At 39.3% G+C, this 22,706-nt stretch overlaps 2 protein-coding genes across 3 annotated transcripts in view; one reads left to right on the top strand and one right to left on the bottom strand.

Moving 5' to 3' along the window:
- The window catches only part of Asap (ArfGAP domain of ASAP), a 180,350-nt gene that overhangs the window by 132,110 nt on the left and 25,534 nt on the right, over window positions 1–22,706 (bottom strand). The window lies entirely within an intron of this gene.
- Window positions 4,120–9,988, top strand: LOC110835382 (uncharacterized). 2 transcript variants are annotated; one of them, XM_087351900.1, is made up of 4 exons: window positions 4,120–4,381; window positions 6,202–6,406; window positions 7,133–7,304; window positions 9,854–9,988. In XM_087351900.1, the coding sequence occupies exons 1-3, from the start codon at window positions 4,297–4,299 to the stop codon at window positions 7,242–7,244; spliced, it is 402 nt and encodes a 133-aa protein (XP_087208026.1). In that variant the 5' UTR covers window positions 4,120–4,296; the 3' UTR covers window positions 7,245–7,304; window positions 9,854–9,988. The 2 variants fall into 2 exon arrangements, with proteins under 2 accessions (XP_087208026.1, XP_087208025.1); XM_087351899.1 differs by having other exon boundaries at window positions 4,121–4,381; window positions 7,133–7,299; window positions 9,849–9,988.

Genomic DNA, 22,706 nt, shown 5'->3' with positions numbered 1-22,706 from the left:
AACGGCAACACGAATGATGCTGAGACCTGAGTCCACTGAACTCACGGCCCGTTGATATCTAAATGTCACGACTTGAAGAAACTCGGCCGCGAGTAGCATTTCTCGCCTCGGTATTGTCATTAACGACCAGTCCCACGCCTTTCACTTTCACGATTTTTTTTTATCTGTAGGCGATGAGCTAATAAGGAGACTGACACCCTACAGCTTAAGCACAACTTTCATGGAACTGGCCACATCACCAGTTCATACGACGGTCCGTCGTTTGATTCCCTGGATGGGACAATGCGAATATATTTTTCGTGGTTTTATAGTGCTCGTACTCAGAACTGAAAGCTGTATCAAAGAATGTTGCGACAAAGTTGTACAAACCAAACAAAATGGGGTAACTACCAAGAAACCCCATGTTTTTATGGACTTTCACAAAAGCCATCCATTACGTATATCCTACACTTACGAGGTGCGATCGGAAAGTTTCAAGACTGCGCGTATAAAAACCCGTACACTTATCTCAGGTATTAAATTCATCCATCACCCTCGAAGTAGTTCCCCTGGGAGTGAACACAACGATCCCAGCGCCGCTGCCAAGCCTGGAAGCATCCCTGGAAATCTTTCTTTGTCAGCCTGTCAAGCACCATCTGCGATTCTGCCTGAATATCTTCTATCGTCTCAAATCTCCTTCCCTTTAGCTGAATATTCATCTTTGGGAAGAGGAAGAAGTCACACGGAGCTAAATCCGGCGAATAAGGAGGGTGCGGGATGACGGCCATGGTGTTTGAGGCCAAAAACTGCCGAACTTTGAGGGCGGTGTGCGCTGGCGAGTTGTCATGATGCGTCGCATGTGGAGTTCTTCCTTTAGGATCAGCTGACAGGTCCCATAGCCTATCCCAACAATGTCGCACAAGTCGTTGATGGTACGACGTCGATCTTCGTGAATGGCCTGCCGAATCTTCGAAACATTTTCGGCGTTGTGATCGAAGATGGTCGTCCAGAACGCTCGTCATCATCGACAGAGGTTCGGCCATTTTTAAAACGTGAATGCCACACAAAAGTTTGTGCACGACCCATTGCGGACTCCCCAAATGCTTGCTTTAGCATTTCATAGGTTTCCGTAGCCGTTTTGGCGAGTCTTTGGCAAGAGATTCAGGCAGAATCGCAGATGGTGCTTGACAGGCTGACAAAGAAAGATTTCCAGGGATGCTTCCAGGCTTGGCAGCGGCGCTGGGATCGTTGTGTTCACTCCCAGGGGAACTACTTCGAGAATGATGGATGAATTTAATACCTGAGATAAGTGTACGGGTTTTTATACGCGCAGTCTTGAAACCTTCCGATCGCACCTCGTATATCAAATGCCTGCTATTATATTAGATACAGCGTTACTTGAAAAATAGCTTTCACCGAAATGCGAGTGTAGTTTGATTGTATTAAAGTTATGTTTATGGACGACTGTTTGTATACACAGTAGCAACCATCTATTGGGGTGCAAAGCTGGTTACCGAAACGTCGTTTATACGAGTATTAAATACGTCTCATACAAATGGTCAGTGGCCAATATAGCTACAGTACGATGAATCGACCACTGTCATTAATCGTAAGAGAATTACTAGATGCCCTCTAGGTCATCTTGTATCATAGGAGTTCGGAGAAAACGTCAGTACAGGAAGGAGGAGCGAGCATAAGAATGGATAATTGACCCGCCAGTCCTACTTGCAGACAGACGGTTTATGTGACTTCCTGATACGAACAAGTGGGTCACGACTATTCGCTCTGTGTCTGCATCACCTCAGCAGCATTACCATTCTTCCTGAGAGAACGAAGTACTGAAAATGATCTGCTCCACAGGGTTAGTTTATCTTGAAAATTCCATTTCACCAAGAACTCACTTAATGAATCAACAAATTTGCATAGAATCGAAAGACCTTCACAGCTTCACCTTTCCTACTTCTACAACAAAGCCGTGAACTAAACTGGTAACTTATACCACAGCCACATAAAACTGAAAAGATTTCGCTGGCAGTTGAACAGAAAATACATTTATGTCGACGTGTTAAAAATAATCCAGTTCAGAGACACCTCGGTTAATATACAAGAAGAGAATCATGATAATAACAACTGCTTATTAGATTTCTGCGTTAAACTGTTTAACCCCTTCCATACCACGAAAGACATACAACGATCTGAAACTAACTGATCACTCATCTCCACATATCTTTCATCTGTGACATCATCGAATCAAAATCCTTTCGACCATTTCTTGACACTTAAAACCAATTTGCAGAATCTCATGATCTTGTCTTACAAGCTGCAATTAGCACATAAAAGTAAAAAGCATCTGCTGGTTTTTACTTAACCATCTACAGTCCAGTGGTACCTATACGTACCACCTGCTGTAACTCTACCTTTAGTGTTTATGGGTTTCGCGTAACTTTCACTGTAAACAGAGATTATTTTCTTGTCTAAATTTAAGACGTTTATCTTTGTAAAGGTAAAGTGTTGTGTTTTCTTCGAGGTACGGACTGAGTTCTTAAATATTACGAGCTATGGCTTGAAAGGCTTAATTAGGTCACAACCGCGTTCTTCCATGTACTTCCAAATTAATTAATAATCCTATCACTTGACTCTGTAGTGTCTGAGCTACTGAAAACATCGTTAAATCATAATGCATTCCAACATTTGAGAAGAGAACTAAAATTTGTCTTCTCTGGCTTCAAACCGAACGTCCGTGTCCTGACAAATAACAGGCAGCGCCAGACATCGAATTAGCAGCGAGGAGTTTCAAACTAACCTACAACATGATTTCATGTTTTCATGGCTTCGAGTAGCCCTGGTGATGGAGGCAGCAAGTACATCTGAAAAGTTGGTAAACTTCAACCGCAACAACCCAGAAGACAGTCTGCAGCTTTTAGTATGACGCTGCAGGAAAAGTGTTGAGAACAATTTGGATTGCATCAGATACTGAAATGCAGCCTGACGACTCAGGATTTTTTGCAGTCAGGTGTGCTAATGTGAGTCATTTATCTTTCAGTTGACATTAGAAACAATTTCTAGACAGTACAGAGTCAGGCTGTGAAGCAACGACAAGAAATGAAAGTACCAAGTTATTGAGCACTATATAGCCTAATTCCAAATTATTGCATACGAAAAAAAATAAGTATTGTTACAAGACCTTGTCCTAAGGCACTCGAATCCAGCTGACTTTTTAGAATATGCTTTCGCAACGTCCATTTTTATAACATCCCATCATTCTTTATTGAAACACCAAATGGCATATTTCGACGACGTTTTCGTAATGATATTCCATTTGCTACACGGAGATAATACAGGACGCTAAATTACGCCACAAACGCCTTCTTCCAAATCCTTTACCTTTCATTGTTCACTGTTCAGTGACCTATCATTCGGTATTGCAGACTACTGTACGAGCTGCTGACAGCGCCTTCAAATAAACACAAATAAATAAGGGAAATTTGTCCCTGTGCGTAAACACAGCACCAAGAAAGCGTATGGGGTTCGTGGAGGGAAACTACAAACACACACAGACATACACAACTGAGGAGCACACTAATGGACATCAGCTCTACGCAGAAGGATCCTTTTTTGAGAAGCTAGTCGTAGTTCAGCTAACCAAGGAATTGGCCGCCTTTTATGGTGCACGAATGTTCATTTTCGTGTTCATAAAAGCCCAATTTTTGTCTCATTCCTGAAACAGGTGAGTCCAGTTATCATCACATGTTTTTTAAAGAGCCATTTTAATATTATCCTGTCTTCTATGCCAGTCTCTCAGTTGGCATCGTACCTTCTGGTTGTCCGACCACAACTTTTCATGCACTTTCATTCCCCTCATATGTTCTACATGCCCTACCCATCTCATTCTTTGTTTGGTCATCTTGATAATATTTGACGCACAGTAAACATTCAAGCACTTTTCTCAAACTTTCTGTTACTATCCTCTGCTTAGGTCAAAATATTCCCCATTTTTCAAATCACTTCAAGCTACGATCTCGCCTAAAGTTTCACACTGCAAAATAAAACAGTACGTCTTATATGGATACGTAGTTACCATGCCTCTGTCAGTAGACCCCGTTCAAGTGCCTCTGTCATTATCCCCACTTGCTCTGCAAGTACCGGCTAGGGCAGAGGAGCGCTGTGTTCGTATCTACCAAGAAAAGACAGTCGTGGGCCGCTTTAATCTTGGAACAACACGGATCTGGTCGAGTCAGATCACTGCTCTGAGACTGGTGTAAGATCTGTACATTACAGAGACACATTTTGCTCAGCCGGTCGCTAGGAGACACGATTATGGCGTGTCAACGAGACATCTTATACCTCGCTGTTGCAGTCTTGTTCATCATCGCAGTCTCTCAAGCGGCTGACGTCCCGAAATGTAAGTTTTAATGTGTTTTACTACACTGTAAAAATTGTCCATCACAGAAAAAATAGGAGACAAAATATGGGTTTAATTTAGTTCCATAACCTTCGTATCAAACTTTTTTGACACAATGCATATTTAACGAAATAAAATATATCAACAATATTTACTATCAGCAATATATTTCTGTCAGTAACAAATTAATATATTGTACCTACGCAAGATTGGAAATTGACATTCAGAAAACGTGTACTCTACTGGAATACACTACGTTGAACTTTAATCACTAAATAAATTTAGTTAGTTCTTTTTCTTCTCTTCATCAGCTAACACGTATCAGCCGATCTGATTCAGAATTAATCCTCACTTATAATCGTATAGGCATTTAAACATGTATAAAAATGGCTGTCATCTGTAGCGTCATGTAGTCTGATAGCAGATTACCGACGTTTGAGGGGAGTTTACTGCGATTTACTTAACGTCACTGATTTAACTGCATCGTCAAATGAAATGAAAACTTTTTGGTAATAGCGAATAGACAGAAAACTTTAAAACCGCCATCATTATCTATTTAAAGTTATTATTCCGGCTTTCTCCTACAAATCCTGAGAAAAACACTGAACTTCCCAGTATGGCTAGTCTGTAGTCGGCCGAGATTCGAACCGGTTCCTCCTGAGCGTTATGGATATATAATAAACCTGACAACTTTCGCTTCCAAAGCTTAGGTTTGAGAATCAGTCTGAGACTGAGGTTGTCCAAAAATATCTTCATCAATAAGAAGCATGATTTTCGTGGGGGAACTCCAAGCTTGAGGTTTTGTGGCGCGAGTAAGGGGTAGCCACGGATTAATTGGGCCTCGAATATAGTAATAAGTATCAGTCTGTAGACGCTTTGCACAGCGGAAGCTACAAGCATCTTTACTAAGTCAATGTCAGTCCCCTCTCAGTGCGAAGGTTAACCTGGCGTTCACCTTACCTCCCACGTAACATCTTTTCATGTCCAGTCAGAGCTCACACCACAATGGAGGACAAGTGTGGTAATTGTGCATGCCACTTGTCTTCGCCTAATTGCACTAAAGAATTATTTTCCTTGTTATTTCGTGAAATGCAAACTAAACCCACAAATGTTTTAAAGAAAAGTTGTAGAAGGTGTGCTCTATATTTTGTAATGCTTCAACTTTTGTACAATAAGGAAGTTATACGGAAAATGTATAAGTTACTATCAACTGTGTGGGCCTCAAACATGGCGTCATTGTGCGTTATGCATTTCGTACAAAGAAAGCATTAAAAGGTGTGGCAGTTGCACTGGTTTAAGTCTGGCTAAACGGCTTGGGGCCTTGAATGGCAGAACAGTTTCGAGGTCACATTGTGGACTTATTTTGTCACACACGGAAATGATATTTCTCCTGGACATATTCATGGAGAAGTTTCCGTCTTGAAAAGATTATGTCTGTTCAACCAGTTAAGACATTTCATGCCTTTTATTAAAGCTGACGATTCATTACCACGCTATAGAAATCTCAACAATGTTGTCTAACCTGTGCCATTTGAATTCACTAAGTACACCCACGCCATCTTGCTTTGCGGATCATTTCAATAAAAATCCTCCTGTCGGTGCCTGCATCTTTTCTTCAGGGTTTCAAACAGAAATACTGCGTTCATAAACTGAAATTCCCTCATCTTGTCTTAGAGAGACTAGATTTCACATCCATATGGAACAGTTCTTCAGAGTCGTGAAAGCAGTGTGCTACTTCGGATAGGTTTCAGAACTGATCATGTCGTAATTAGTTTCAGTGTATACAATCTAAAAGGTTTGTTTGCGTCTTGCATTTACAGCGGCGTTTGGTGAAGCATTCGACGAAATTGTAGTGCAGTCCACTTTAACAGTCAGAGGTAAAGGAGGATCGTCTCGACAGAGCAGGAACAAAAATATCACATTAAACAGCACATCTTCAAGTACTCCTACTCCTGCAACAGATGGCAGCACGGTCGTTGAGCCTAAACGCTCGAAGCGGGAGAGTTCTGAACTATATGCACCAAGGTACGCGACGAGCAGATCAGTTGATAAGCTTACTGTCACTTTCCCTAACAACATTTTGTCTCGTGCTTCAGCTAACACAACTTCAGGAATCAGAGAGGGATTTTCAAGCTGTTATTTTAGTCCGTTACAGTATTTCCATGGTAACTTGAAACTAGTACAGCTCAGAAGCCGCAAAAAAGTTGTATTCAACTGCTGATTGATGTTTTATATGTAAACATTCTGTGTCAATGCTCAATGTCTCGCAGAAGGAACACATTAGATACGTAAGGATTCGTCCCTCACCAGATAATACACAAAACAATCGTCTAAGTACCTAGTAGGTCGTCCAATAGCACAGGCGTTTAGTAGCCAGATTTCACCCTGGAGGCCCTGGATTAATTCTTAGGGCAGTCCATGTGAGATTTGTGGTGGACAAATTGACGCTAGGACAGGGTTTTCTCAGAGTCCTTCGGTTTTCCCCTGTCAGTATGATTTTATCCTTGATCCATATTCTTTTGCGCATCGTCTGGGGGATGGACAATAGACCCATTAGCAGACGTAGTTACACAAAGACATGATCCAGCCCAATCGAAGCAAGAAATAAAGTAAGTATCTGTAAAGTTGGACAATAGTAAGCGGGCATACAGACAAGTTTCGGCCTTGTCTATTTGGCCCTATAAGGAATCCTGTCGAGTCCAGAGGGTGAAGAAATAGCCTAATAAAAACAGAATTATTACTTTCTTTCAGGGTCTCGAATACGAACTTAGCTCGTCCTTCAGGTCGGGTATTTCAGGTTACAGACCTGTTTGGTAGAAACTTAGCATCTCCAGGAGGGTTACTAGAAGACAACAGACCTTGAAGAGGCCCTGAGTTACCTCATCACATCCAGATCGACGTGCAAGTTGTATATTACGGTAATGTATGATACAATGATTCATGTACTTTCTGCCAAACATCAACACAGATATGACGCGTATCGTGGTCACTTGGTCAACTGAACATTATAGATGTTCGATCGATCCTTACATACAACTCGAAAGTTCGTGAAGTTAAAATAAATCTGAATAGTATTTCTGTTTTATAGGCGATAAGAAAATGTCTGGGGATTAAGAAGGAATCGAGGAATGATGAAAAGAGTATGAAGTTCTGCGGTCAGGACTACCAACTTAACAGATGTATGAAAAATCAATATTAGTGCCAAGAACGGAATTATCGACAGTTTAAAGATCGAAAACTCTTGCATTCTGATTAAGCACTGTCGGAGGGACTTACATATTAGGAGTTATATTGCAGACAATTTCTGTTTTAGAAAATTTAACACCATTAGAGTCGTCATGTAGGTTTGGTATCAGGACGTATAAACCTACAGAACATTAAACCCAGTTATTATCCTAAACATTTATTCAATTATAACAAAATCATCACTTAGTAGTTTAGAAGAAGTATCGGATTTGTGTGATTTTCTGTCGCAGAATACTGATTACAAAACACAATGATTATCAGTGGGCAGAGTTTTAATACAAAATTAAGAATGTGTTGATAACGGAGACTCCATACGCATTCGAAATAATAAAATTCAATAAGATAACAAACCTACTTTCTTTTAAAATGACAGTCTTGTGGGTTGTTATGCCATGTAATCTGATAAAGTTTACCAACGTTTCAGAGGAGTCAGCGCCCAGTAGATAGAAGCAGCAAGGCCCTCTGAAACACTGGTAAACTTCTACTAGACTACACGGCGCTACAACCCAGAATACAGCCATCTCCAGATTCACCGCCTTGAAAACCTTAATAATTACATCATTTCTTTTACTATTTATGTAAACAATGGCCATTTGTGTACCCCATCTACCTGTAACTTCAAACACATTGCTCTATCGTTTGTTTTTAATTTTAACAGAAAAAATTTCACATTCGCGAAAAAGAACTGTTAAGAAACTTGCTTAAAATTTTGTACCTGGTTGTACGGACATACGGACAAACAGTCTGCTGCAACACGATTCCTACCATCATTTTACGTGCATTGCCAGACACAGATATGTCGGCTTATGCGTCTCAAGTACAATCCTGTGGCGTTTCTAGGTATCCGCGTAACGAGTGACGATTTGCTTCTCCACACGTAAGGGAGAGAGAAAAATTAACATACGGTCACGTATAGGCCAATAGACGTTTGGGTGGCAGACAGGCAGGAACTTGTACGTGGCTGGCACTGAGACTCGTTTTCTGTTAGTTACACGAATCCAGTTCTTCTTCAGTCAATCAGACATCACGGTGAAACGGTTTGCAAACCTCACAGAGACCGGCTACCAAAAATATTATTATCGTGGTTTCCGTCAGTTTAAGCACGAAACTAAACGATTACTTTTTAAAAAAACAGAGCACGACGCATGCTTTCAAACCGCTGAAATGTGTCCAACGAGAAATGAAATCTAGTAGGTCTAATCATGGTGTACACTGCCGCCATATTGGTTTTAATGGTGGTGGGAAATGTAAAGGGTAAACACGAGTTAGCATCCTATGGCATGGCGTATGGTTCAGTTTTCATGAAAATACATAACTTTATTCAAAAGTTATTAGAGTTAACATGCAAACATGATGTTGCTGCAAGCGTATCTCTCCTTACCTAACAAGGAAAGAATACAACCCGGTAATTCGTACAGGAAATGGGTCCATGATAAAGACTTCGCGATATACCTTTTTATTTGAGACGTTTATCTGTTGGCGTATTACATGGACTAGCCCTATATTTTATACTTACAATAAAAATACAAGTGTTTATGCGTCTAGGCCTATGCAACTTAATGTTTCTTGTTCTGATTAAATTTCCCAGCAACATAATTTTTGCCTATAAGAATATCGATTGCAGATTATGTCTACCAAAAAATCTCTCCACAAGAATGACGTGACAGTACCTTGAAACAGGCGACGATAACCTCCCTTTTAATCAATGACACATTCATCTCATGTGACGCTCCATTCCAAATCTAGTTAGAACAGCGTCATTAAAACCCAAAGAGTCAATCTTGATTATCTTCGTGCATTTAACGCCTTCTGAACTGCACTCACTATTTCGCGCCGAATTGGAGACAGACTGAAATGTAGAAAATAAGTCAATGCGGAAAAAGTAGTCGTGACTTATTTTAAGGCATTGTCTCGGCATTCGCTAGGAGATCCGCAGGGCTGAGGACCGAATCTGGGACCTCCCGAACCTGCAACTGCTCTATCGAGACTTTCGGCCTAAGCCTGTTCGAACGGGTTTAGTGCGAAGACGAGTTACTGGAGCGAGTTACAGAAGCCAGTACGTATTCAAGTGCGACTGGAGTAACTAAAACTGATAACTCGTTCCAGTAACTAGTCTCGTCTCTGCACTGAATCCGTGTGTCAATCTTTTGGTTGTCTCGTGGAGAGCATTCAAAAAGAGGAACCTAACCTAACCTAACCCCACTGCACTTTCTTTTCGCAGGTGAGAAGCCTGCTGAATGACGGCATTCCTGCATACTGCATGTAAATATTTTCAAGAAATACATGTAATGGAATTTAATATTCTGTAACGAAAGTTCTGATAAACCATGAATAAATACCTGTTACTGCTCTTCTGCCTAATTTTCGGGATATGTTTTTAAGTGCTACTTTAGAAAAGTAAGTTCTTTAGGCGTTTTAAATTTATTTTATCCTGTTGTGCCTCTCATTTTGTCTCTTTCTTTAGGCAACTTTCAGTTCTGTTTCTCTTTTGCTCCTTTCGTTGTACTTGTTTCAGACTTTTGTGATTTGCAGGTAACGCGGGGACACATGATGAGACAGAGAAATAAAGAAAGCAAAACAGTACACGGAAGTATAAGACAACGGAAGGAATAACAAAAAGTGAAAACAAGACAAGAATCTACACGACAAGACAAAGGAAGGAAAGAAAAGACAAAGCAATACGAAACAGAACTTTGAAACAGACGAGACAAATCGATTGATAATCCCATCGAATACGTACATTAGGTAGCTGGATAGGTGGATAACTAGTGGTGGACAAGCAAACAGATAAGACGGACACGAAGGCAGATGGTGTGATGGAAGGATGGATGGATAGATGAACAGTCAGACATGTTAGTAGACAGACAGACACAACATCGCAAGATTAATTGAACACAGTGAGGTTACAATGTGAATGCTGTAAAGAGTAGTTCAGGACCACACTTGCAATTTCCTCCTCAGTAACACCTGCTACTGCGCAGGTGCAAGTGTGGGTGAGTTTAGTTTTATAGTGCACCGACGTGATGCATTTGTTCATATGCAAAGTGGAAACGCGACGCGGGATTTGTAAGCAAACTTCGTGCGTCCGCGTGCCTGAGGCAAGTCTGAAACAAATACACGTGTTCTTTGTGCAGTGCACTGGAACAGTGGCGGTTCTAGGAATGTTAACCCTTGTGCCTAAGCAGCGTGATACGAAGGGTAGAGTTATAAACACCGCGCATTGCATCTGAACACTGAATGCCAACAACGAGAGTAGAGCCAACTCCCGAAACGTTAACATCTTCCGACAAGTTCACATGACGTAATAACACGGAAGACCAAAGTATAAATCAATCCATGACTATTCTAGAACTTACTGACTGACACTTCACAAATCATTATCTTTGAATTATATGCTGGGCGTTTGGCTGCACGACAGGCAATAAAAAAATAAAATCGCTACGCAGTGCGCATGCCAGATTATATAACATTTAATATTATTGAAAAACATTTTGCGTCAAGATAAAATAGTATTAGCAGCTTTTTAAAAAACCCATGAAGATGCAGACACATTTGTTTAATTTAATGGCAAGAGCGTTAATTAGTCTCAGTAATGCTCAGTAAGCATTAATGCCTTTATTAATAAATGGCAAGATGGACACCCAACCAAGAAAGGCAGTAGGCAGTCATAAATCCATTGTGTAACAGTAAAATCCCTGTGTGATACTGCATTAATATATGTCATGGTACGAACAGCAACCCCTCCCACCGTCTGCTTCCTCTCCTCTCTCGCGCAGACCAGCGGCTAACATAAAATAACAGGACAGTACGTGGTACACAACAGAAAGATAACAACAAATGATGACACTTTATAATACAAAATACTAGTTTTCGACTTTGAGCAACCCAGTTTATATGTACACCTTTTTCCACCCCTCACCTTGAAATAGCATTGACGAAAGAAACTTCGCGGTTCACTGTCATTCTCGCTTCACACTGGCGAGGTCTTAGCATCGATTATACGTATTATGTAAGGGTGGCTCTTCAGCGTTGTTTTCGTAGTTATTTTAAGTTTCTCTAGGTAAATGCTGGGATAACGTTTAAAATAGCCCACGACCGCTTCCTTCTTCGCCCTCGCATATTCATAATTTACAGTGATACTGTGCAGATGAAGAAGAGTTATATAGGAAAAAGGTCCATGAAAGTAAAGAATTCGAATTCCTTAACCAGCGTCTGCTACGTGACAAGTAAATTTCGTAGTAGCGAGATGTGCTACGCCACTGACTACAACATCGTGAGTCTAAGAGAAGCGACCGGGCCCTGACTGTCGAGGAAACTCGTCACAGACATGCAAACATTTATCAAGAAATCTTACCTTACATAAATAAAAGTACTCCAGGTCAACAACACCAACTGACCCGCTCTTGTCACATACGGAACATCGAACAAAGAATTACCCGGTACTTAGGCTTACACACAATCATAGTCGTTGTTGATATTGATCTGTGATCGCGGCTTAGAATGACAGTAACACCTGAAAACCAATATCTGAAGTCAAGTCAGGAAAATTTTATGAACTGCAAGTAATTACGAAGACAGTAATTATGCCCAATTGGTTTAAGGTCGACTAGCTGCAATTATCAATCCCGACTGCCATCACACTAAACAAGTAAAACGAAAGTTTTGCTGTGACTTAGAATGCTTGATTTAGGTAAAGACATTACTTACACACCGGGCCCTGTCTTGTGGAATTAGACAGTAGCAGTTCCAGCACCATAGATATAAACAATTGTAGTCTTCGAAATCTAGGTTTTTATTAAAAAGGACGTAGCGTTTTCTCGACAAGAGATATGGCTGTTATAACACCATGACTCTGGCAACAGCATTTTGTTCGTGAAGACCAAGGTACCTTACGTTATTGTGAAGTTGACTTTTTGACATTACATTTCTTCAACCTTAATTTGTTATCCACAGAATCTTACATGAAACAAGTTCACAAAAACTTAGGTGCATCAGAAACTAGTGCATTAGCTATTTTTTAACCTACTGGTAATACCATTGTAAACTCCTATTATTAAAAAATTAATTAAGTGAAGGGATTTTGGTAAAGTTTAATAAAATATAATTACGTGCAATTTTTATAAAAAAAGTCACAGTAAATATTGTTCTTCAGAAGCTGACAGTTTCTCAACTGGTCAACAAATTGCCCGTCCTTTATAGAACTCATTGGTTCATTATCATGTTCAGGAAATCCCACCTTCGAAGCAGTTTAATCCAGTCGATAACTTTACACCCTTTCTCTCCAAGATACATTTTAATATTATCCTTTCGTTACGTCTCCTCCCAAATGTTTCTTCCCTTCATGTTTTATGTTTAAAATACGACACATTTCACTGTCATGCGTGCAACATATCTCGCTGATCTCAACCTCAATGGGTTCCTGTCCATGTAATATCCTTCGTCCTGTGTCTCAGGTCCAATCTCATTTATGATAATTATGAATCTGATTCGTAACAGTAGATAATTTATTGATCGGCTAAATGATTATAAACTTCTTCTAGAAGATGTTGTATCACGGCGGTATTTGATTACGAGAGAGTAAACACAGATACTAGTTTCGCCTGCGACATGTAACTCCGTAGCGGTGAATGACGTTCTGGAATTCCCGTTTTGTATTTAATGTGGTTTACGCCTTCAAGGACTTCATGTCACGCCTTGCTGTAAAGTATCTCCCCTCCCCGTCCACTTTCACACTGAAAATATTAATGAATTGCTTCAACTTATCACACAAACAATTCGCAAGATACAAAACAAGGACATACCTCTGGAAATCGGCCATCACCATGGGTTTTCCAAAAAACAGAAGTCATTATGGCACGAGAAGAAATCAATTATGACGCTCCTACATATAAACACAGCAATTGGTTTACTGCAGGCCTACCAAACACACGATGACGGACAATGACAAGAACATTATAAATTGATGCGGCCTGTCAAATTTGTTTTGAAACCATAATATCTCCAATACTACTGTGCAATAACTATAAGTACATTTGCAACAAGCGTAGATTTAAATTTACAAACTCGAACATGGTGTATTGGCACAATAAACCTGGCATTGGATAAACTAACTCATAATAAAATCTGATTTCCATATACAAACCCAATCCGTCACGTTGATATTACTGATTGTTTTAAATTAGGTAGTAAAATTTTTGAGTAGCTTCTAATGGCATACCGTCCACACCAAATTTCATGAAAATCTCTCCAGCCGTTCTCGTATTATATGGGCCATATTTCATGCTTTCGTAAAGGATTATGGGAAATGGCGTCATTACGTATTATCATTCTCCCACCCAATGATTTTGAATAACCGTCATGTTGGTAGTACCAATTGTAACAAATCAGAAAGTATGAGATTTGAGTAGCCTGCAATTGCATAATGTCCATACAAAATTTCGTAAACATCTGTCAAGCCATTCTCGAATTATCACATGCGTATGGGCGATAATGTCATCACGTGAAGTCTTACCCATATTCCTAATTACTGTGCAGTCAGTTAAGTTACCACTAAATCAGCTCGTAGGCTTCTTACTGAATCATTCATTACTGACAGATGATGAGGCCACTTGCTTGGGAACAAATTATTAACAAGGACGAATTCAGGGTGTGTTCCAATTCGCTGCCAGTAAAACATGTCTGTATGCTTTTTGCATCATTAATAACGTACTGTATAAGTGTCAGTAACGTTATAATACCCCTCGCCACATTTGCAAAGTTGAACAGACTTTTAGGTTTGTTTCTGAGGAAAACATTTGAACGTATGAAACAGAAGAACTTCATAATATGTAGTTTTCATTAAATATTACAATAGGGAACAGATGAAGGGCGTATAATACGATACTCGGAACATGTTAATACGCATGGACTAACAAAGTAACTAACTAAACTATTAAACTTAACTAATTAAAAGTCTAACAATAATTAACTACTTTAGTCGCTCTGAGGTATATTTGCTACACACGACGATTTGAAATTTGACTAGGCAACAAAATGGTTCTTAAACACTTTAATAAAATAGCAGTAATTTAAAAATCCAGCTTCAATTCTTGAAAACTGTAAACAAAATATCTGTATATATAATTTAAAACAAATTGCCTAATCAATTATATTTCTGGAAACTAATTTATAGAATTTGAATAGAAGCCGCAAGACAAAATAACATTTTTTACGGCGACGATAAATGAGACCTGTCAACGTGCGTGATGGATTCGCGTAATTATTTGGAGGGCCTGGATACTTAGTTACATCACAGCTCTGATGATGGGGGCAGAGACAGTGATTCGTAACCAAGTGACATGGATCATAGCTAGACGAGATTCTTTAAATAGACTTGCTTATGTATTTTACAAAAGCTGAAAAGTAATTTTAACCAACACTGTGATGGGATAACCCCTACGTTCAGAACCTGAAGGAACATGGCACTTAAGAATCGTAGTCACACATGAGAAACATCTAGAAATATATTTGTGATGGTGTATACTTGATTAAAATTGGCTCAGGATATGGTTCAGGGGTGGGTCTCTGATCTTCCTGTTCTGTACATGAATTTTTTGTCCAGCTGAGAAACTATCACAGCTTATAAAAAAGTCAGTAATAAAATATGTAGATAAACTTATACTTTCAAAGTCCAAGATTTTGCTCAACACATCTCATATTCAGAAAGCGTCTCAACACCGAAGACCAATAAAAAGAAAATGGCGTCTCCCACAGAAGAAAACAAACATAAACCAACAATTAAAGACAGCGTGAAATCAATCACACGGCACATCAACGCCAAACGGCCACAAGGGAAAATAATTCGCATTTAAAACCAAGGTGAAGTCAAGTGTTGAATGACAAGTTGATACGGTAAATCGGAATTTAAGGACGTCAGAGGCTGAGGCGTGCTTCCCTTCATCACAGAAACAGACGCTTTTGGAGTAACAACTGCCTATCGAGCTGACTGAGTAGCCTTTCACTAACCAATCGTCAAATCAACACCACGTACCAACCTACAAAGTATACTGACTGACCTCCCCAGTAAAATTCACCAACTGAAGCACGCATTTACACAACAAACTGCCTCTTTATCTGCGTAATTAATTATGGGCTTAGTAACCTGTCTACCATGAATAATCAAATTTATAGTTGTATGATTTGAGGTTTTCACAGCGGTGAGTAAGAAGATTTCATCGATTCATCGTCATGATGACGGAGGTAGTACGACCTCTGAAACGTTGGTAAACATCTACCAGACTACACAGCGCAACAACCTAGAAGACAGAAATCTTCATACTCATCGCCCTGATGACGGAGGCAGTATGACCTCTGAAACGTTGGTAAACATCTACCATAGTACACGGCGCAACAACCCAGAAGACAGAGATCTTCATACTCACCGCTGTGAAAACCCCAAATCTTACAAACTATTCCCTCCACAAGGGAAATAGCAACAACCCACGCCATTGTGAGTTAATTACCTCATCAGCCTAAATATGTGCGTACGTCCTTTTATGTATGGGATTCTTAACATCACTAGGATCTTCCGATTCCCAATCGCCGTCATTCGCTACCCCGTACATGTCCTTTCAGTTTTCTTTCTCTCTGTCACTGCGTCATGGATTTCTTTTATCCGCCTTTCGGACTTTCTCTCTTTCTTTCTCCTGGTATCATCTAATTTAGCACCTGTTTTGGCAATCTGTTGTCTTCCACACTTTGCACATGTCCGCACAATATTAACTGATCTGTTTATGTGTATTCTAAAATATCACTTCGTAAACCCATTGTCTTTCCAGTTACATAGCTCAGGAATTTTGCCTTTCCTAGGTACTATCGCCGATCATTTCCAAAAATCTATTTTCACCGTCAGTAATTTCTTGCTCTTTTTTTAAAATGCCAAACGTCTGAAATATATTAATATAATATATACTTTTTATTATTTTATTAGAATTAGCATAGTGTTGTTAATAACAACGAAGTAACCTCAAATCCCATCCATTTTGTAAAAACTTTATTTAATTTTTTGTCCAACTTTCATCTCATAAAATAGTTATCTTTGAAACCTCACGTCGTCAGATTTATTCTGTTCTAAACTCCAGAATTACATCGTCAAACCTCAAAAATGTTTATCCTCTAATACTTATAAATATCAATGTTTTGTAATATCGTTTCCTTCGAAGAGATAAATTATGTCCAGATTTCCCGATTGATAAATATTTTGTTTTGTCAAGCCCTGTGCTTCATTTTCTTCTTGCAATTTCCTTGTCACATTTTCCAGGTAACGTACAATTTGGTCGTCTGCAAAATGGAGGTATTAAATATTTTTGCTCCCGATGGCTATGCTTCCAGCGCTACAATTTCTATTTATCAGAATAAAATGCTTTTGTTGAGCTTTAAGCCATTTATTTACGCAGTTTCTTTTCTTATTTGCTGCTCATTTCAGATGACATATCAATGCAGATTTTTTGGATTTCCTAAATGATTGATCGATTTGCGCATTAATCTGAATGCTAGACATATCCGAGTTCAGAATTTTTGAGACTGAATAGAGAAATAATAACTCGATTCGATTTTTGGTCTCGAACTTACAGAACTTTCTGATAACTGATTTCGTTTTTACGCAGTAGCACGCAAAATTCGCTGTCCATCATAATCGTAACTATAGTCTATATTAGCACGAACGATCTCGTCGACAAAATATATCTCTCCCTATTTCTGCACCTTCCTCTGTTTCTGTACGTGGCTTTGGACTTCCCTCGTCCAACTAACTCATTTCATCATCGACAATGCCATCTCTGAAGTATGTGCTTCGGTCTGTGACCGAAACCACACGGTCGCAATCTGAAAGCTCACATTTACATTCCGGAATGTACTTTTCTCGTAATTAGCATCATTTTTTCAATTCTATTAATTTTCCTTTTATCTCAGTTATGTTAGTTTCCACAAAATATGTATCATTTCACGTGAATTTCCCAGATTATGCGATAATACTTTTCAGCCGTTGGCTAATCTGACGATGTAATCGCCATAATCGTTTTAAAGTTGGCCGTTGTTACTATTATTAACTTACTAAAAAGAAAAGATTATTTTATACAAAATATTTCGTGTTTTTAAGTCAAAACTTCAGGAACCGTTACCTAAGGCAATTTCCAGTCAGAAATGTCATGGGTACCGTATCGCCAAGAAAGTAGAATACTATAAAATTAATTTATTGTTTAATTTAGTACGCAGTCCATAGTTCAGACTATACAACGTCATAACTCGTATATTATGATACAAATTAATTTATAGATTAACAGCTTCTCATCAGAACTCCAGTCCAAATTTGAGACATTCTTGCATACACTTTTATCTCGCTCGTGGATGGTAGAATTATAAATACGATTGTGACATTGTGTTGTTACCTTGGCTCCGAAACTGGTGCACAAATTAACACAATTCCCGCAGAGTACGGACGTATTAAAATGCAAACTCTTCCATAAACCGAAGTTTGATTATGCTGGAAAAAACATTGTTTAATGATTGTTTTTCCCTTGAAATGTCTTTGTGGTGATTCATGCCAGTCTGTGGATTTACTATGTAAACTTGATCACTGTCAAGAATTTCTTGGCAACGCGTCAGAGCGACAAACATCACCAGCATCATTAACTATGGATATTTCATTTCTCTGTCTATTAAACTGTCCGATTGTAATCGGTTTCTGCACCTTTTCTATGGACGTCCAAGATGTCTTCATCCCAGTGACTTTCCTGAGTTCTCTAATTTGGCATTCTGTTAAATGCCATATGCCAATGGTTCACAAATTGGAGCCAGCAAAAAATATTTAAAAAATATGCAACCGCCATGTTAGTGTTTTACACTTCACAGAAAGAAAACTCAATGAAAGTTGCATATTGTTCGAGGATTTCTTACCATATATAATTTAAGGACCCTAAAATGTGTGACGTTAGTGTAATTCATCCCTCAGAAGTCAGTGAGATTTGAGTACGAAGGAGGCTGTCCTTAAAAATTACGAAGTTGGTATCTGCAGACAGAAACTTATCAGGCTGTATAACTGCAGTCTGCACTTCCGACAACAGAATTCAACATAACTCTTATCTCTTTGTCGGTGAAGATGTCGGTCGACTCCTTTCGCAGACGGATCTAACCTGACCATACGGAATTCTCCACGCGAAAGGCGACTGTTTCAGTGCTTGTTAACCGACTACATTTCGACGTAAAAGAAACATGTTAATCGGTTTGTTTGTCTGAAGGTTAGCAGAGTCCTACCTGTTGTCCACGTGTCTCATTCAGAGTGACTGAAATTTTACGTGCGAAATGCAATGACAAAATGCCGGAACCTGCAACAGTTTGCAGACCTTTTAACTGTGGAGTTTTCCATAGTGACAGTAACACACCAAAGAGGACTGTGGGTTAAACGGAAACTTCTATATTTCTAGTCGCAGCGATATGTAGTGAAAAGTAATGAAACAAATTCCTAAGAATTAAGAAATTGCGAGGAAACAGAAAAGTGAATGAATTTTTGTTTTCCGCTCATGTTACTTTGTTCCTGGTATTTGCGCCTGCCACAAATGGCACAATGATGACTCTGAACGGTTATGAAATACGTGTACAAAACTTCAACGGAATCCTGAAGAAAGGAAGAGAGAAAAAGAAGAAAGAAACCAAAATTAAAAATGGATTCCAAAAATGTGTTCAAAGCTTGGGAACAATTGTTGGGTAAAATAGGCCCTGAGATCACTTTACAACAAAACTGATCTAAGGTAATTGTTAGAGGACATTGTTGCACGACAATTATTAAGTTCATTGAATGGCCAAAGACGCAACAATGATCTTGTATGCTTTGTACAAAAATAATGTGGCGTAAAGAACGCCTTTGGAAAGTTGGCGTACTCCAGAAAGTCTTCCTTTCCAATTTCGTTTCTTCTCCTTTTCTTTGTCTCTTTTTCTTTGTCGTTCTTTAGTTACGTTTCATCCTTTCTTTTCTTAACCTCCACACTCCTACACGCACTTACGATGTGGGCAAAAAAAACTGTTGAAACAGCACTCTGATACGAACACAATTTGCAATACAAGACATACACCATAAGAAATGGTTTATAGCCGCTGAGTAACGGTTTGCTATAGAATAACCTCAGCGATGACGTCAGTAGAAGAAACCGTCGACACGAAAACCTTAACAGCGAAATTCAGCCCATTGTCTCTAAATTCGACACGACCATACACCTGCTCTAGCAACTTGGCTGGACCCTGACATGACCTCGTTTGGATGCACGGTGAGTCCATACTGTTTCGTGCTCCAGGGCCAGGTAAAATTTCAGACATGCCTTCTGTCACGCCTTCTAACTCGGTCCGCACACTCACTGTCCTATCCTGATTACCGCATACAGACCTACATTTGTTTAAGAGTTGGATAAGAATTACGTTGTGTGTAGACCTGTTTTCGAGTTCTGCGTCTTATTTGAAACCCCTGTGCCTTCTGTTATGTCAAGGTTTCACGTATTTATTCGTAGTTCATGTAGCTATTGTATCGTGAATTATATCCAAGGTCTATTTTGAGGGTATTGTATTTATTTTAACGACGTATACCTAAATTGTTGTTAAGAGCTCTCTTTATTGGTTTTGAAGTTTTAATTTTTATTGTATTGTATTTGTCTTGTTAGGCAGTCTTTCGTGGCCTATATTTAAATGTGTTTTATATGGCAAGACACGCTCTTAAAGCATATTTGTAAGTTTATTCTACATATTGCATAGTTATGCTTCTAGGTACATTTTGTTTATTACCATTTGCTTCGTTTCGCCTTCTGCAGTGACCGGGATAAATGGAATGCATGCATATTAAATAATACTGAACTACTCATACACGAAACCACCTATCCATCACGAGAAACAAAATTTTTGTGGCATAAAGAGAGAAGTAATATCGCATTTTACACTTTTATATAGCCGTGTGTTCAAACATGGACTTTTTCTATTGTATGAGATCTTAAACGTCCAACAGGAGAAAATTGTCAGAGTCGGATGAGAACATGTCAGGTTGATTCCCACCCCGTCATCTCTCCACCGATGTAAACATGGCATAAGCACTGACCGTGCTTTGGCAAAATCACAAAGAACTGTCACGTTTTTTGGCCCCATCTACCTCGAAATTGTCTGTTTGACGTGCTACTCCTGAACGCGATCTTTCTGAAATAAGGAAGATACAATAAAGCAAGATGTAGTAACAAATATTGCGAAATAATACTTATTAATTTCAATTTAATAATCCATTTATGTCTATAAACTCCAACTTAATTATTTAATGCATAATTGTTACATATATACCATCTACATTAATATTAAATAACTATTTATTTTACCCACAGAGTGAATTCATGATTTTGTGATGGAGACGCGTTGAGACATGGCATTGGCACTGCTAACTATCGCCGGACTGCCGCAAATAAAATATATATATATATATATATATATATATATCTTACATTCCCACCCGCATTTGTCAGAACGAGGACACAATAGGACAACATTTTCTCACTCCGTTAACTGGGGAGTATAATACTAAATTGGACCTTGAGTAAATAGCTTTTGAGGGTGTTGATTGGATTCATCTAGCTCATGAGGGCCCAATTGCGAGTTCTTATAAGCGCTGAAATGAACCTTCGCGTTATTTAAAAGACACAGAATCACTAGACTAGCTCTTCGTGCTATCAGCTTTTGTCAAGAAGGACTATGTATGCTGCATGGAGTTGGTTTACCGACGTGGAAGCAGAACGCTAATTTGGCAGTACACCTAGCCAATCTGGATTAATAATGGACACGGAGTACCTAGTATCTAGTACGTAGATAGTAGGGTCTGTCTTTTGTCATTATCTGTACAAATGTCGTCCAGGCAGGGCGTAGCAACGGATGATGGGTAAAGCGAGTGGAATCGAGATTAGGCGACGACCTCCGTCCGTGGAAGCCTGAAAGATCAGGCGCTGAAATGACCTCGCTACGGAATATAACGCGAGGGAATGGAATTACTCAAGCCTCTCAATAATCAGACCGTGTATCTTGCGTCTGGCAGGAAGCTATAAAACAATCTTCACGTGTGCGCGTGCGCACACACACCTGAGCTAGAAGCTGTCTCTACAGAGCAAGTCGTTTAGTCACATTTTTCAAAAAGACAAGTCTGAAAAATGTCAGGGTAAATCCTCCAAATTTCACTTACAAATTATTTTCAAAGGCGGTAGCATATCAGAATTTCTTGTAGCTTGTAAAGTAAATCTTTGGACAATTAAAACAACACATAAATAAAATAGTCGGTAGAAATGAGATACTTGAAAACAATTCAATGTCAACCCTTTGAAGCCGAAGTTAGTATTCATAATATTTTCGAATTTACTTTCGTAGCTCAAAGAAAACACCATACTCAACCATTACCAAGATAAATTTTTTTAATGTCGTTAAAGGAAATAATATCTATTTAAAGCGAGAGGTATACGAATCCAATACATACAGGATTAAGGCTAGGGACCCAATGGCGCGACTAGCCGCGTGCGGCTAGTCGCTCCAGTGGGTCCCTAGCCTAAAGGGTGTACTAGGCTAGACCATATTAAAACTGAAAATATCTTAAAATAACTAAAAACGCAGTAAGAACAAAATAACGCAGACGAACATGGGCAACGGTGGATAAAGCATTTGAATTGCATGGTAGATGAAGGGATACCCGAACAGATTCAGCATTATGAAACAAAAGCACACCAAGACCGCGGCAGAGCTTCCAAAAGAACAGAATGGATGTGCGAAGTCCGAAAGGACATTCAACTTAGTAGGATTTCAGGTTCTGATGGCGGTGAATACGATGGCTGTCTTGTGGATTGTAGCGGTACAACGCAGTAGATAGCCATCTTGAAGTTCAACTTAACTAAATCCATGCGGCAAAGTCCTGAGAACCTACATTTACCCAAGTACTCAAGATATCCCCGTCTTTGTGGAACCAAAAGCTGATATTTCATTGAATCCTCATCCAGATGTAGAAAGTCCTTCCGTCACACCCTGTTCCTCTTAAGATACACTA

Source organism: Zootermopsis nevadensis, unplaced genomic scaffold (assembly GCF_977971745.1).
Source record: "Zootermopsis nevadensis isolate Lab colony 2312 unplaced genomic scaffold, Znev_1.0 Znev_ptg000020l, whole genome shotgun sequence".
Lineage (NCBI taxonomy): Eukaryota > Metazoa > Arthropoda > Insecta > Blattodea > Termopsidae > Zootermopsis > Zootermopsis nevadensis.
The sequence above is the reverse complement of the archived record's forward strand: the minus strand, read 5'-3'. Positions and strand labels throughout refer to the sequence as shown.

Coding starts and splice junctions, on each gene's coding strand:
- LOC110835382 (XM_087351900.1), top strand. CDS start 4,297: ATGGCGTGTCAACGAGACATCTTATACCTCGCTGTTGCAGTCTTGTTC. Junction 4,382..6,201: donor AGCGGCTGACGTCCCGAAAT/GTAAGTTTTAAT, acceptor TTGCATTTACAG/CGGCGTTTGGTGAAGCATTC. Junction 6,407..7,132: donor TCTGAACTATATGCACCAAG/GTACGCGACGAG, acceptor ACTTTCTTTCAG/GGTCTCGAATACGAACTTAG.